At 53.2% G+C, this 15,066-nt stretch overlaps 2 protein-coding genes across 2 annotated transcripts; one reads left to right on the top strand and one right to left on the bottom strand.

The window, feature by feature from the left end:
* Positions 1-6,232: 6,232 nt before the first annotated feature.
* On the bottom strand, positions 6,233-9,709 carry Med29 (mediator complex subunit 29). Its single transcript, XM_015496874.2, has 4 exons — positions 9,340-9,709; positions 8,754-8,812; positions 8,470-8,554; positions 6,233-6,560 (listed from the first exon to the last, which is right to left on the bottom strand). Exons 1-4 carry the CDS (start codon positions 9,553-9,555, stop codon positions 6,318-6,320), a joined length of 603 nt encoding a protein of 200 aa, XP_015352360.1. The 5' UTR covers positions 9,556-9,709; the 3' UTR covers positions 6,233-6,317.
* Positions 9,710-9,868: 159 nt separating this feature from the next.
* Paf1 (PAF1 homolog, Paf1/RNA polymerase II complex component) lies at positions 9,869-14,573 on the top strand. Its single transcript, XM_015496873.2, has 14 exons — positions 9,869-10,153; positions 10,636-10,665; positions 10,762-10,854; positions 11,101-11,222; positions 11,313-11,379; positions 11,480-11,581; positions 11,667-11,772; positions 11,851-11,919; positions 12,002-12,105; positions 12,188-12,304; positions 12,404-12,532; positions 13,637-13,742; positions 13,850-13,940; positions 14,023-14,573. The coding sequence occupies exons 1-14, from the start codon at positions 10,107-10,109 to the stop codon at positions 14,421-14,423; spliced, it is 1,584 nt and encodes a 527-aa protein (XP_015352359.1). The 5' UTR covers positions 9,869-10,106; the 3' UTR covers positions 14,424-14,573.
* The last annotated feature ends 493 nt before the right edge of the window (positions 14,574-15,066 follow it).

Here is a 15,066-nt window from a genome sequence, read left to right on the forward strand (position 1 = left end):
AAAAAAAAAAAAAAAAAAAAAAAAAGAAAGAAAGAAAGCAAGCTGGGGATGTAGCTCAGTGGCAAAGCACCCTGGGTTCAATACCCAGTCCCAAACCAAAAAACAAACAAAAAACGAAGGCACAGAAGAGGAAGGGAAGAAGAGGAGGGAGGAGGAAGTGGGGAAACCAGAGATGGCCCCTGAGAGACAGATGCAGAAGGAAAAACGACACGGGAGAAGGCAACATAAGAAAAAAGGAGAAAAAACAGTGAGAAACACCTGCAGAGAGATAGAAATCTGCAGGGGCAAAAGGAAGAGCCGAGACCACAGACCTTTTGGAAGGGAATTCTCTTCGCAGACCTTACTTGGTGCAGCATCACCAATAGCCTAGATCGGCAGACCTGACTACTTTCCAAGTCCCATTTAGGGGGGTGGGGGTTGGGTGAGGTCCGGGCTACCAGGCCAGGTTGAAATGGGCAGCTGTGGCACCTCCTGCTGACGCTGATAATGGCACTTCTAATTTCTTCGGGGTGGGCCATTGTGTAAATGCTTTACATACATTAACTCAATCCCCGCCACCTCTCAGGGAGGTATTATACCCATTTTAAGCACAAAGAAACCGAGGTCAAGTTACTTCCTTTAAAAGGTAGTGAACCTCAGCCACCAAATTCCAAGACATTTAAAATTAAAGATGGGTGGGGGGGACTGGATCGGCGGGGGTTCTTTATCGTGGAGGAGGACTGCCTGGATTCAACAGTTTTTAGAGATGGTCGCCGTGGGCTTTCCTCAACGGTTGAATGGGACTTACAAAATTCTCCATTTTCAAGGATCACCCCCCACATTGGCAAGCCCTTTATTTTCAAAGGCTTGCCCTAAGTGAAAACTCTTTAAGATCTGGGAAGTAAATTGACCTTTTGGGGGGAATCTTAATGAGCTGGCTGCCTTGAGTGAAAAGACGGGGGTAGATAGAAATCATTGCCGTGAAGCGGAGTGATAATGGTGGAAAGTTCATTCTTTCACGCTGCGCCGCGGGCTTGTATTGAGGTGGGGAGATCTGGCCAGGCTCCACGCCAACTTGCCTCGTCGTAGCACGGGGGGAATCCCTAATGTGGCGCTTTCTGAGGCCAAGGGGCCTTCCTAGATCGGTCCCGTGAGCGGGGCGGGCCGCGGGCGGCTTTGGCACGGTTGCGGCCTCCCGCTCGCCCGTGACTCACTCGCAGGGGGCGGGGGAGGGGGCTTCCTGGAAGCCGTGACGAGGAGGCTCAGCCGGGACGCCCGGGTTCCTCTCCTGTAACCAGGGCTCCTGTCTGCTGTAAACAGAGCCTCCGAGGACCAGGGGAAGAGCGGCGGGAGGGGGGCGCGAGGAGGGGCCCGGGACCTGCCTCCCGCCCAGCCCAGCGCCGTCGCTGTCGCTCCAGGGACTAGGGGGGAAAACCTGAGTGGGGGGGCAGCCCGGGTCCGCTCTGGCCACGGTCCAGGGGGAGGGAGTCCAGTTTCGATTCCCTGGAGACAGGGAGCCCTTCCCACTCCTGAGTCGGCCCGGCCCCCTCCCCGGTGCCATCTGCTGAGTCATCGGGACCAGAGTTGGACGCTGGGGATCGGGCCACTCTCGCAGGGCGGGACGACCCCTGGTTCCCCCAAACTCCAGGCCGACGTGGGAGGCTCTAGAAGCTGGGCCTGGGCGTCTCCTGCCAGGACAGCGAGGGTCGAGGCCCGAGGCCCTCCTCGGTCGCCCGCAGGGCTGCGGCCCCCAGGCGCGTCTCGCTCGCACCCGGGTCCGGGCCCGGACCCCCCCCCTCTCGGCCCAGGAGTCTGGTGCCCTGCCCCCAGCGCCCAGGCCGGGAGGAAGTTCACGGCAGGACTCCTCCCCGCTCCCCACGTAGCCAGCGGGAAAATCCGCGGCTCCAGCGGCCCCGGGAATGCCCCTCTGGAATGACGGTGGGGAGGGACGTGGCCGGGGTCCCGGGCTGGGCGCCCCGATCGGGTCCTGGGCGGGCGGGCAGGGGTTGGGGGAGAAAGGGGCGGAAACCAGAAAGGCTAAAAATACCACGAGCACTTCCGGCCCAGGGGGAGGAGAACGGAGAGCAGAGTTTCCAGAAAAACAAGCGGGGACGGGAAACGCGGGGGTGTGAGAGCCCGTGTGAGTGCGGGGCGAGCAGGGGCCGGTGTACTCACGGCACGTGTGCCCGGCTGCGTGTGTGCCCGGCGTGATTGCCTGGGCGGCCGCGGGTGTGGCCAAGGCTGGGGCTGGCCGTGTGTGCCCCGGTGTGGGACTGCTGGTGTGCACCACTAGTGTGAATAGTGTGCTCCTGCAGGTGTGTGCTCTGCACCTCTGCGGGGAGGAGGTCAGGGCGCCTGGGGTTGCAGTTGGGGAAGTAGGTGTGGGACTTGAGTGTGCCGGTTTCCTGTGTGAAGGGCCGTGTGCATATGATCCCCAAGGACAGGACTCTGTGAATAAACATGTGAAACCATCTATCTGTGTAATAGATTGACTAACGATTGACTAACCACCAGCGCTGGAGCCAACTGGATGTGGGGAGGCCGTGAATTGCCATTGCTCTGCAGCTGTCTTTGAGTTGGATTTATGGGACTGCACTGTCCACACCGCTGCCATCTGTACATAGCTCTGAGCCACTGTGGGATCTGGAGTGACTAAGGTGCCTGGGCTGGCCAGGGACTGACTGTACCTGCTGGTGTGGCTGGGGGTCTGCAGATATCCTTGAAGCTAGGTGATTTTATGACCTTGAAGTCCCTCTAGGTGACTGCAGCTGTGGCTCAGTGTGTATGCTTCTTAGGTGTGTGAGTGGTGTTCACGCATCTGTCCTTAGCCGTGGGTGTGCCTGAGGCTGCATGTGCATGACGACACATTAGGCTAGTGTCTGGATGAAGTTCCTCTGTGGCCCAGTCACAAGGCAGTGAAATTGGTGAACTTTGGTGCCTGACGTCGACAGCGCGCATGATGGGGAGAGTGGTTGGTGCCCTGCTCCATGTGGCTGTTGGTGTGTCTGCCTCTGTGGGCAGCCCAGACATGCACACACCCGCACCTGAGAAGCTGTGTCTGAGCCAGTCTTATCTGTCCCCAGCTGGTGAGGTGCTGCTGCCACTGGGCTGAGGGCAGAGCTGACTCAGCCCTGATGGGCAAAGTCTGCGATGGGGTGAGAGATAGCGGGCAAAGTGGTGGTTAGAGGGTTGTTTGTGTATTCACATGGTTGAGTTATTCATTTAGAGTTTGTTTGTGGGACTGCCAATGGGATGGGGTCCCTGGGGCATCAGGTAGTGGGGCGGTGGGTTCTGCTAGTCTCTGCTGGACGGTGAGGGGGTGAGGGTGGTGTGAGCCTGTGCGGTGCCCATAGTCTGTGCTGCCTCATGTGTGTTGTGTGGTGGCTGTGCATGCATGTCATACACACCCCCCTGAGCACCAGGTCCTACACCCTCCCTCTGTGCCTAACAACCTAGCAAAGTCAAGTCCTCACTGGATAATCTGCTTGGGCTTCCTGTCCTATCCCTGCTCCTTCATCTAGACCCCAAGCCTCCTCATTGGTGGGTCAACTCACCAGCACATTCCTGCCTCAGGGCCTTTGCATTGCACTTCTCTCCCTGGAATCCTCTTGCAGTGGATTCCCTCTCCTTCAAGTTGACTCTAGCACGTCAGTGAGGCCTGCCTTGACCTCTATTAAGGATTTTTTTGTTGTTGTTTTGAGACAGGAATGGGGTTTATTACATAACCCAGGCTGGTTTTGAACTCCTGGGCCCAAGCGATCTTCCTGCCTTAACCTCCAGGGTAGCTGGAATTTCAGGCATGTACCATTGTACCTGGTGCTTGGTTTTTTTGTTTTTGTCTTTTTTGGTTTTGAAAATCAAACCCAGGGTCCTACATATATTAAGCGCATCTCTACCACTGAGCCACACCACCAGCCCTCCAATTTAAATAACCTTATCATCACTTGAACATAATAAACATGTTACATCTAATTATAAACCCAAATGATGTTCACAGGATGACTACCCAATGAGGGTTTTCAATAAATTGACAATTCTCAATATGCCAGTCTTTTTTTCTTTTCTTTTGCAGTGCTGGGTATTGAACCCAGGGGCTCATTACCTCTGAGCCACATCCCCAGCCCTTTTTATTTCTTTATTTTTTTGAGACAGGGTCTCACTAAATTGCCCAGGCTGGCTTTGAACTTGTGATCCTTCTGCCTCAGCCTCCTGAGTAACGTGTTGATCTACCATGTCATTTTTTATGCTCTCTCTCAAGGATCAGCATAGGGTTCTTGGGTCACACTGCAGAGCTTGGCCCACACAAGATGCTCAGTCTGTGTTGCACTGTCTGCGCTGCATCACCCACTGCCTGTGGTGTCTCCTAGGTGTGGTTTTTGCACTCTGGCCTTGTCTCCTGGGTGCTGGGATGTTATTCCCTCACCTGTGATGTCACGTTGACACCACCCAGTGGAGCCAGCTGTACCTGTCTTGCACATATGCTCATGAACTGACACATCTCTGCCAGTATGTGCCGGTGTGCCCCTGGGCTGGGAGCTGGTAGGCTCTGCTGGGGACAGGGTTAGCATATTTTCAATTTTATGAAAGATAACTAAATCCTGCTAGGCAGAAAGAAGACTATTATTAGAGATTAAGTACAGGTAAGGAGACGTGTGTGGGTGCCCAGGGGACAGGGACTAATGGTGTTTGTTTTGTTGCTGTAGTGGGGATCCATTGCAGAGGTGCCTCACCACTCAGCTACACAGCCCTTTTTATTTCATTTCTGAGACAGGGTCTGACCAAGTAGCCCAGGCTGGCCTTGAACTTGGAATTCTCCTGCCTCACCATCCAGTCACTGGTATTACAGGTGCGTGCCCCTGCACCCAGCTAGATGGTCAAGTATGTGTCAAATTGGCTGGGCCGCAGTTCCAATTGTTTGAAAAGCTGATTGAATCAGACAGGGGCTGAGCTAAGGTTTCCCTGAAGAAGATGGCCACCTACGGTCAGCTCTTCAGCTTGCCTTCCTGACTGAGCACCAGTGCTTCAAGGAAGCTCAGGGAAGGAATTTTCTGGGATGTACACACACAGCTGGGCCGCATTCCAGTTTCCCAGTATGGGACAGTGAATCACAGAGGTCTCCATGGTCTCGGGGTTTCCTTACAAACATGGGGTCCAGGAGAGGAGGCTGTTGGGTGGTGACATGGGAACCAGGGCACTGAAGGTGTTGGGTGGGGCAGTTCCCCGACCAGGCTGAGTCACCGGGCCTTTCACACCCCAACAGCTGGGTCTAGGGTGGTAGCTCTGCCGGGCACTTGCCCAGGCCTGACGGCCATGGCTGAGCTTCCCCGAAGCTGTTCGGCTGTTGGGGACAGGGGAAGCCTGGTGGGGCACTCCCTCCCTCCCTCAAGCCCCCTCCCCAGGGCCTGCTTCCCGGAGCTGGGTTCTTCCCCAGGACTGATGATTCACACCACTGGGGCCTTTTCACTTCTCCTTTGGGCTAAAAATACAGGGACCCAGGCATCCAGCTGGGCCAGGCTGCCCCACAGATTGCACAATGGCCCACATTGGTGTTCCGCTGTCGCAGGGCCTGGGGACAGGCGGGGGCCTGGGTTGCTCCCCAATCAGGCATGTTGAGGTTAGGGCCTCAGGTCCTCCACTTCTTCTTTCCTGGGCTCAAGACCTTGCAGGCTGGGCTAATGTGGGAGATGCTGAGGGTCTCTGGGCTTGGCTGTGGTCCCTAGAAATGATGCCCTTCCCTTAGCACCAAGAAACCCAAGGTTTCTGGCTCTCTTCATAGACAAGAGTCCCAGTTAGGAGGTGGGGGCAGCCAAAGAGGACTGACTGTTAGAGACAGGGATACAGAAAACCACAGGGGCAGAGACTGAAATGGGGCAGAGAAAGATAGATAGATAGATAGATAGATAGAGAGAGAGAGAGAGAGAGAGAGAGAGAGAGAAACAACACAGGAGACAGGAACAGCTGGAGAAAGAAACAGACACAAATCACCCCCAACTGACCAAACTCCAGGGAAGACTGAGAGGGAAGGGCCCAGCCAGGAGACCACACCCAGGCCACACCTACACCAGGCAGGGGTAGGGCCCTTGGAACAAAGGTCATCAAGAAGGCTCAGTTCAAAGTCCATACTAGTCCTGGGAGGGTAGGAGGAGAGCAGTAGAGGCGGGGTTGGGTCCTGTTGTTCTCCCTGCTGGCCTCTGCTGCCCCCTGCTGGCTCCAATCCGCAATGCTCAGGAAAGAAGGAGAAATGAGACACAACTCGTGCTTTTTGGCTTAGGCCAATCTTCATTCTTTGTCTGCCCCCCTTATCCCCCAATGCCAGCCCCGCTCCCTGCCATGCCATCTCAGAGGGTGCCCCCGGGGCCAGTAGGTGGTGCAGGCGTCTTGCCTGTGACCTTGTTGGCACAGTCCAGCAGGGCCGTATGAATGTCCTTGGCACAGGCAATCTGGGCTTTGATGACGGCCAGGTACTGCGGGTAGGGCAGGCTGTCAGGCTGCACGGCATCTGGCTTGGTGGCTGTGGGCACCAGGGTCGGAGAGTGCTTGGCACTGTCACAGCTCTGTGAAAGGCACTCATGCGCCAGGCGCTGTGGACAGGCAGGCAGGGGTGCAGCATCAGCCTCACTCTAGGTACACAGGGTCCCCCACCCCCTGGGGGCCAGCCTGGGGCAGCCTGCTAGATCTTTGGAGTCCTAAGGTCTTGGGAGTCAGAGCTGGGCCCTGCCAATCACTGGATGGGTGACCTGAAGCAAGCGACTGCTCTTCTCTGAGACTCAGTTTCCTCCTCTGGAAAATGGGTTTAAGGACTACCTCTTTTGACCTCATAGATAAGAACAGTAAGAACAGGTGTGTTGAGGCCCAGATCCTAGTGCATCATTTCTTTTCTTTTATGGAGGATTGAACCCAGGGGCACATCTACTGGGCTGCATCCCCAGCCTGTTTTTTATATTTTATTAGAGAAAGGGTCTCACTGAGTTGCTTAGGTCCTTGCTAAGTTGCTGAGGCTGGCTTTGAACTTCAGCCTCCAGAGCTGCTGGGATTACAAGTGTGCATCAGCACCCGGGCCCTAGTACATCATTTGAAGTACTAACTGATGATTGTCAGTTATTATGACTGTTACTGTCTTAACCCCAAGCTTAGCATCGGCAGTGGCTTCTCTGATGGCACCTGCCACGGATTTTCTCCTACTTGTTTGGTCACTCCTACCAGGTACTTCTCACTCTACTCAAGACTGGAGCAGCAGTCTCCAGACTCCTTCTCCTTCCACTCCCCATGATCCCTCGGCTGTCACCCCCACACACTGGGCTCCCACCTCTTCAATGACGGTGCCCACACCTCTGTCCTTAGCTTCTCTTGTATTCCTAGGCCCCTTCCCTCATATTCTCCCATCAAACTGTTGTTTCTCATGGGTCCCCATCTCAGATGATTCTACCATTCCTACCAGAGCCCTGGGCCCCATCCTGGAAAGTCCTCCCTTAACAGCCCATCTGTCCTGTGGCCTGACAAAACTTAGAAGCTCCCAAGTTCTTCCTCAAGAAGTGAGGAACCAGGGAACTGGGAATATGGGAACCAGGGCACTGAAGGTGTTGGGTTGGGCAGTTCATCAGCCCCACTCTGGTTGCATCCTTGGGCCTCACTAAACTGCAAGTTCTTTACTCAGCTTTTCTTACAAAGTCTTCTTTTGGCAGCCAGAGGCATATTATATTACTAAAAAGCAAACTGTTCCATGTTCTCCCTTACCTGAAATCCTCCATGGCTCCCCAGTGCCCTCAGCGTTATATTCAAAATTTCACTCCTACTACACCTGAGCCAGACTGAATCTCCTAATAATCTCCTGAAATTTAAAGCATAAGTTGTTCCTGGCTGGAACACAGTGTTACCCCAACCGCTTCTCAATTCTGCCTTGCCTTTAACACCTGGTCCAGAATGATAATACTATAGGAAACACTTGCCATATACCTAGTATGATGGGTATGTACTTTCCGTGCATGATCTTGCTGAGTTTTCTTTGAAACCCTATTTTCCAAGGGAGGAACCCAAGGCTCACAGGAAGTTGATTAGAGGCCTGCCTCTCACCTCCTGCACTCTCTGTTCTTTGTTCTGATCTCTCTCCAATGTGCTCTCCTCAGCAGCCTTCCCTGAACCTCTCTCTCTCTACCCTCAACCCATGCTTCCACATCCCCTCAGCTGCCTTCCATCCTAGCCCTGACACCACTGCCTGTGCTCCATTTCACAGCCCCAACCACCGTGGCCTGGACTTCTCCCATCACAAACTTGACCACTGTGAGTTGTCCCTGTTTGGGGTTACACTTGTCACTGCACTAAACTGCAAGTTCTGTGAGAGTAAGGATCAGGGCAACAATGTGTCTCCAGCATCAGATGAAGCCCAGGTCTGTCCCAGAGGAGGTACCCAGTGAATGAGCCGACTGATGGTTCATGAAAATCCCAGGGACTGAGGTAAGAATGTGGGCACCCAGTGCCCAGAAGACCCCTTACCAGACACAGCTCCAGCTGGTCACAGAGGGCGTAGAACTCCTCCAGGCACTTGTCAAAGCGCTGTATGGGTCCATCGCTGCTCTTTCTAGCATCCGGGAGAAAAGAGGGGAATGGATTTCCAATCTCTGAGGCACCAGGGTCTACACAACTAAGTGTTCATCAGGAAACCAGGGACAGGCCCAGGGGATCTGAAGCAGAGCTTGAAATTAGGAGGGTGGTGGGGGGAGGAATTTCTAAGGCTGGGGTGGAGAGAGGATATCCTGGGGAAAGAGGGCTGCACTTACTGTCCATTGTCAATGTTAGTGTTCTGAATCAAGTTCTGCGCTGCAACCTTCATCAAGGTCTAGTTTAAAAAGAAAGAAAAAGATGCGGGAGATAGAGAAACAGAGAGGATAATTTTGTTAGATCTACGCTCTTCCTTGAGATAACACCCAGCCTTAGTCCTCCTCTTCATTTGGCATCTCCCTCCTGACACTCCAGAATAATGCTGATTTCCATTCCTATATCAGACACTGGTATTTTCCCGGAAGCCTGCCCTCGCCTGGGGTTTCACCAACAATCTCCATTATCCACCAATCACGGGCAGAAGCTACGAATAGACACTCCTTTCCACAGGCTTTAACGACCAGAGGCGGGCTTTCCCCTTACACCCCTTCCCACTCAAGTTCTGGCCAATCCCAGCCTCAACATCTACATTGATCCCGCCCCACAATGTCACTCCACAGAGCTTCGCTTTGGCATCACAAAAAAAATGAACGTCTTTCTCCTCTTCCCTACTACGATCTCTCCACAACTAAACCACCCCTCACACGCCCTCTTGGAATCAGACTGCCAAATCCTGCATTCTCCTCACAGCTCCCGATCAATCACCTGTAGACTCTCCTTCAGCTGCGGGATGAGCATCTTATAGCGCTGCACAGGATCGAAGTCCTGTTGTTGTTGCTGCAGGAGACCGCTTTGGGCAGGTCCCACCAGTTGTGCTGGCGGTTGCGGCTGCTGCTGGGAACCCGGACCACCAGTCGAACCCGGAGCCGATACACCACCAGCTGAGGAAGCCACTGAAGCCTGCTGCTGGGGCGCAGCCATCTTCCTTGCTTAGAGCGCCGGAAGTGCGTCACAAGTGCTGCTCCCGTGTTTCAGTGTCTCCATCGGTAGGCCCCGTTTACTAGTTAGCTCCGCCTTCAGACAGTTTAACCAATGAAAGGAGAGGAGATGCCCCCACCTTCCATCAGTCTCAAATCCGACGTCCAGACTAGGATTTCTTTTCGCCAATCACAAGACGTTTTCCCTCCATGGCTCCACCCTTTACCCAGAAGCTCTCCAATCCGTGCGTGTTTCTCATCCGGACTCTATTTCCCGGAAGGCTTTGCGGCCTGAGGCGACCTGTCGGGTCCTTAGCGTCTTGGCGGCAGTTGGTGGAGCCGGAGCTGTGAGTCCGCCTGTGGCGCTGCCTGAGCGTTCTCCTGAGTCTTGCCCAAAGCTCTTCCCTCCAGCCTCTCACCCTAACCCTCCCCCTCAGAGAACGGCGTCATCCTGAGTCCTGCCTCAGGTCAGGCGTCCACGGAGGTCGGCACGCCCCTCCGCGTCTGCCCGCGGCGCAGCAAGGACCCCGTTCGGGCCGCCGTCGCCTCGTCGCTATGGCGCCCACCATCCAGACCCAGGCCCAGCGGGAGGATGGCCACAGGTAGGCGCCACGCTACCTGGCTCTACCCCTCTCCTCTACGTCTCCCAGGGTTTCAGCAAGGCGGGGGTCGGGTGAGGGTATCTGCCCACGTCGTCATTGCCCCCCCAGGGCTGCCCGCGAGGTCACGGAGTGCTTACCTTTGACCGAGGGGGCGGGCTCCTCCTGGGACTCGGGTGTTACTACCCCTTCCTCTCCTGCCCCCGAATTAAGGAATTACTCCCCTGGAGGCGCTCCGGCAGATTGAGCGCTTAGATCACTCCAGTCAAGCGTTTGGAAACCATTCTTCCCAAAACGATTGAGTACGTGGTTTTTTATTAAAACACTGGATTGAAAGCTTTTGGGGACACTCCGCGAAACGGAATCGAATGCTTGCCCCCACCCCAAAATGGGTGCACCTTTTAGAAGCTTGGAGAAACCCCTTTCACTCCTCTATCAACCCCTGTTCACTCCTTCGTTCTATCAGTCTCTCTTTTCTCCACCAGGCCCAATTCCCACCGGACTCTGCCTGAGAGGTGAGCCCCACTGTGATTTCCTCGGAGAAGTGGGCGTGGGAGCTGGGAGCAAAAGTGGGGCAGCATGGGCCAAATTTTGAGTTCTTGTTTTCCTAGATCTGGAGTGGTCTGCCGAGTCAAGTATTGCAATAGTCTCCCTGACATCCCCTTCGACCCCAAGTTCATCACATACCCTTTTGACCAGAACAGGTGAGATTAAGATCAGGGATGGGGAAACTACTCAGAAACGAGGAGCCTAAGGTTGCTTAGGCTCTTTACTTCTTTCTCTGGGTCTACTCGGTACCTACCCAGCCAGAGTAGCAGGTGCTCAGTAAATACTCATGGATGGAGCAAGTAGCATCTGAGATTCTCCCCAGAGCTTAGCTTCTGGGAAGCAGGGAGGAGAGGAATAAAGCTGGAATCAGAAATCCACAGTGGACATGTTTCCTTACCCAGGTTTGTCCAGTATAAAGCGACCTCCTTAGAGAAACAGCACAAACATGACCTCCTGACTGAGCCAGATCTGGGAGTCACCATTGACCTCATCAACCCCGACACCTACCGCATTGATCCAAATGGTTCGTGGGAAGACAGGGTTGGTCTACTCTAGACCATAAGAGGCCAGGCCTGGGCCTCCTTCATGGTGGTCCTGCCTCTTCCCTCTCTAGTTCTCCTGGATCCAGCTGATGAGAAGCTTTTAGAAGAGGAGATTCAGGCTCCCACCAGCTCTAAGAGGTGAGCAGGTGCCAACTAGGTACTGGGTCTGGCTGGGATAGGCTCTGCAAACAGAGGAAGTCCTGCATGGGGTTCTAAAGTACCTCATCTTCTACCCCAGATCCCAGCAACATGCAAAAGTAGTGCCATGGATGCGGAAGACAGAATACATTTCCACTGAGTTCAACCGTTATGGCATCTCTAATGAGAAACCTGAGGTCAAGTAAGTTGAGATGGGAAGGATGGGGGAATGTGGAGATTTCTCGCTAAGTCCAGTGGTCCCTAAAGTTTATTGTCTTCACTCCTAGGATTGGGGTTTCTGTGAAGCAGCAGTTCACTGAGGAAGAAATATATAAAGATAGGGATAGCCAGATCACGGCCATCGAGAAGACTTTTGAGGATGCCCAGAAATCAGTAATTGAAGGACTAGGGTGGGGAGAAGCAGAAGTGTGACTTGAGCACTTCCCCTCACTCTGTTTTTGCTCCCACTAGATCTCCCAGCATTACAGCAAGCCTCGAGTGACACCAGTGGAGGTCATGCCTGTATTTCCAGACTTTAAGGTCAGGTCTAGGGCAAGAGGTCGAGGGATGGTCTCCCATGTCTGTCTGTACCAGACTAACCCAGTGCCCTCCATTCCCCCAGATGTGGATCAACCCATGTGCTCAGGTAATCTTTGACTCAGATCCAGCTCCCAAGGACACAAGTGGTGCAGCTGCATTGGAGATGATGTCTCAGGCCATGATCAGGTCAGTGGTTCTGCTGTTTACCTTCACCTGCTCCTCCTTGTCTCTCTGCCTCACTCTTTAACATCCCTCTTCTCCCAACTAGGGGCATGATGGATGAGGAAGGGAACCAGTTTGTGGCCTATTTCCTGCCTGTGGAAGAGACACTGAAGAAACGAAAACGGGACCAGGAGGAGGAGATGGACTATGCACCAGATGATGTGTGCGTGGGTTGGGGATAGGTTTTAGGAATTGAGAAGTATGTCTCCTTTTCTCCTTGTCAGGGATGAAAATGGGGCTGACTCTGTTCTGTCATTCTCAGGTATGACTACAAGATTGCTCGGGAGTACAACTGGAATGTGAAGAACAAGGCTAGCAAGGGCTACGAGGAAAACTACTTCTTCATCTTTCGAGAGGGTGATGGAGTTTACTACAATGAGTTGGAGACCAGGTACTCAGCACACTCCCAATTAGCCTGGTTCTGTGCTTTTCAAGACACTGAGGCATACAAGAACCATCCTGGAGGTCATTTGTGCCTTTGGATTTATGCATTGTAAACAAAAGCAGCAGGAACCTGCTCACCTACATGGGCTGGACCTGGCTCTAATACAAGAAGTCAGAAAGAAAATGTTCAGGTAATGCAGGAAACCTTTAGAGCTTTTGTGGATGGTGGACAGCCAACTTTCCTGATACACTGTTATTAATATAAAACTTCATGTGAAAGTACATAGCCATGGTATAAGGAATATATAACACTGGCATATGTATTTTAAGTGTAACACTTGATAACCATTTTTAAAAGGTGACCCCCAAACTCTTCACTAAGGGCTTAAGAGTTAACTGCTGTGTCAGGGCCCTAGGTTGGGAAAGCATGACCTGAATTTTTGTTTAAAGGAGGGATCAGAAATTCTGATCCAAAAGCCAGGCAGGAAATGTGAAAGACTGAACAGAGAGCGCTGGTGGGCTCAGGGTGACCTGGAACTCTTGGCAGCTTCTTTTTTTTTTTTTTAATTTTTATTGTTGGTTGTTCAAAACATTATCTTGGCAGCTTCTAAGGGACATCTGTCATCTTTTGTCACTCTGTTGGGGTAAGAAAGGTCTAGTAGGGCCCTAAATGCCTGTTTTTCTTTTTTTGGTACTTGTAAATGGACAGAAGGCCTTCATTTTATTTGTTTTTATGTGGTGTTGAGGATCAAACCCAGTGCCTCACATATGCTAGGCAAGCGCTCTGCCACTGCGCTACAACCCCATTACAAAATGCCTGTTTTTCAAAAGCCAGAAATCCATCTTCTTCTGGTTTTAATTCTGGGGTGCACTCTTAACACAGAGCCATGTCCCACCCTGCTTCTCCTGGTTTATAAGTATTGGTAAGTAATACACACACACACACACACACACACACGAATATGAATATACCACATGTACACATATCACAAGTAGTTTATCCTTCCCCTGGTGTGCTCTGGGCCAAGCACTGACTGGGAACTAAGTCAGACCCGACCCCTCAGGGGCCTTAAAACACATCTTCTATACTTGTGCAATTTGCCCACTGCAGGGTCCGCCTTAGTAAGCGCCGGGCCAAGGCTGGAGTTCAGTCAGGCACCAATGCCCTGCTCGTGGTCAAACACCGGGACATGAACGAGAAGGAATTAGAAGCCCAGGTAATAAACACCACTGGACCACAGCACCCTTAGGGAGGGCAGTGGTGGGTGAGAAGGATAGAAGAAGCCTGACAGAACACCCTTCTTCCCAATCCTGCCGCTTCTAGGAGGCACGGAAGGCCCAGCTGGAAAACCACGAACCAGAGGAGGAAGAGGAGGAGGAGATGGAGGCAGAAGAGAAAGAAGCTGGGGGCTCAGGTAAAGAGGAACAGGCCAGACCGACCCTGGGAACCTCAAGAGGGCAGGAAATTGGGTCTCACCTCTTTCTGTTCCCTCACAGATGAGGAGAACGAGAAGGGCAGCAGCAGTGAGAAGGAGGGCAGCGAGGACGAGCGCTCAGGCAGTGAGAGTGAACGAGAGGAAGGTGACAGGGAGGAGGCAAGTGACAAGAGTGGAAGTGGTGAGGACGAGAGCAGTGAGGATGAAGCTCGGGCTGCTCGGGACAAAGAGGAGATCTTTGGTAGTGATGCGGATTCGGAGGATGATGCGGACTCTGATGATGAGGACAGAGGACGGGCCCGAGGTGGCAGTGACAATGATTCGGACAGTGGCAGTGACGGGGGTGGCCAGCGGAGCCGGAGCGCCAGCCCCTTCCCCAGTGGCAGTGAACACTCAGCCCAGGAAGATGGCAGTGAAGCTGCAGCTTCTGATTCCAGTGAGGCTGACAGCGATAGTGACTGAGCCCCAGACCGTTCAGAGGGGAAGCACAGACACATGCTCAGAGCAAGGCACTTTTCTAGTGGTCTATTTGTGAGCCCTTCACTTTATTTGTCACCGCCCCTCCCCCCACTCCAACCTTTGCTGTTAATAAAGTCAGCTTCTCTTGATGTATCTTCCCAGCGCCTCTGGTCTCATTTCAACCCCCCCCCCCCACACCCATGCTCAAAGACCTCAGATTGAGGCACAGAAACAAGACCACTTGGTTTCCCATGAAATGGAACATAACAAAGGTCAGAATCTTTTTGTGTTTTTTTTTTTTTTTTTCGAAAATAAGCCCAGACCATTAAACAAGTGAACTCCAACAAATAAGTCTTCTCCAACAGCGAGAAAAACTATACAGTTACTCAAAGCTGATTCTGCCAGTGGGGCTGGGGACAGAAGTAGGTAGGAAGGGTGAAATCATGGAAGGAGGCCTGGGGGCCAGCGGGTGGAGGGGAGCAGAAGGTCAGGGTCCTGCCCATCAGAGTGGGGCCGCCTGCGTCCTACACACTCTGCTGTCAGGTGGGGAGGGGGCAGCTCTCGCCTCCCTTTGTGTGTGGGAGGGTGTCCCTCACCACCTCCCAGTGCCAGGCAGGGTCAGCTCACCCTGACGGGGAGTGAACAA

This window comes from Marmota marmota, unplaced genomic scaffold (genome assembly GCF_001458135.2).
Source record: "Marmota marmota marmota unplaced genomic scaffold, marMar, whole genome shotgun sequence".
In the NCBI taxonomy this organism is placed as follows: Eukaryota; Metazoa; Chordata; class Mammalia; order Rodentia; family Sciuridae; genus Marmota; species Marmota marmota.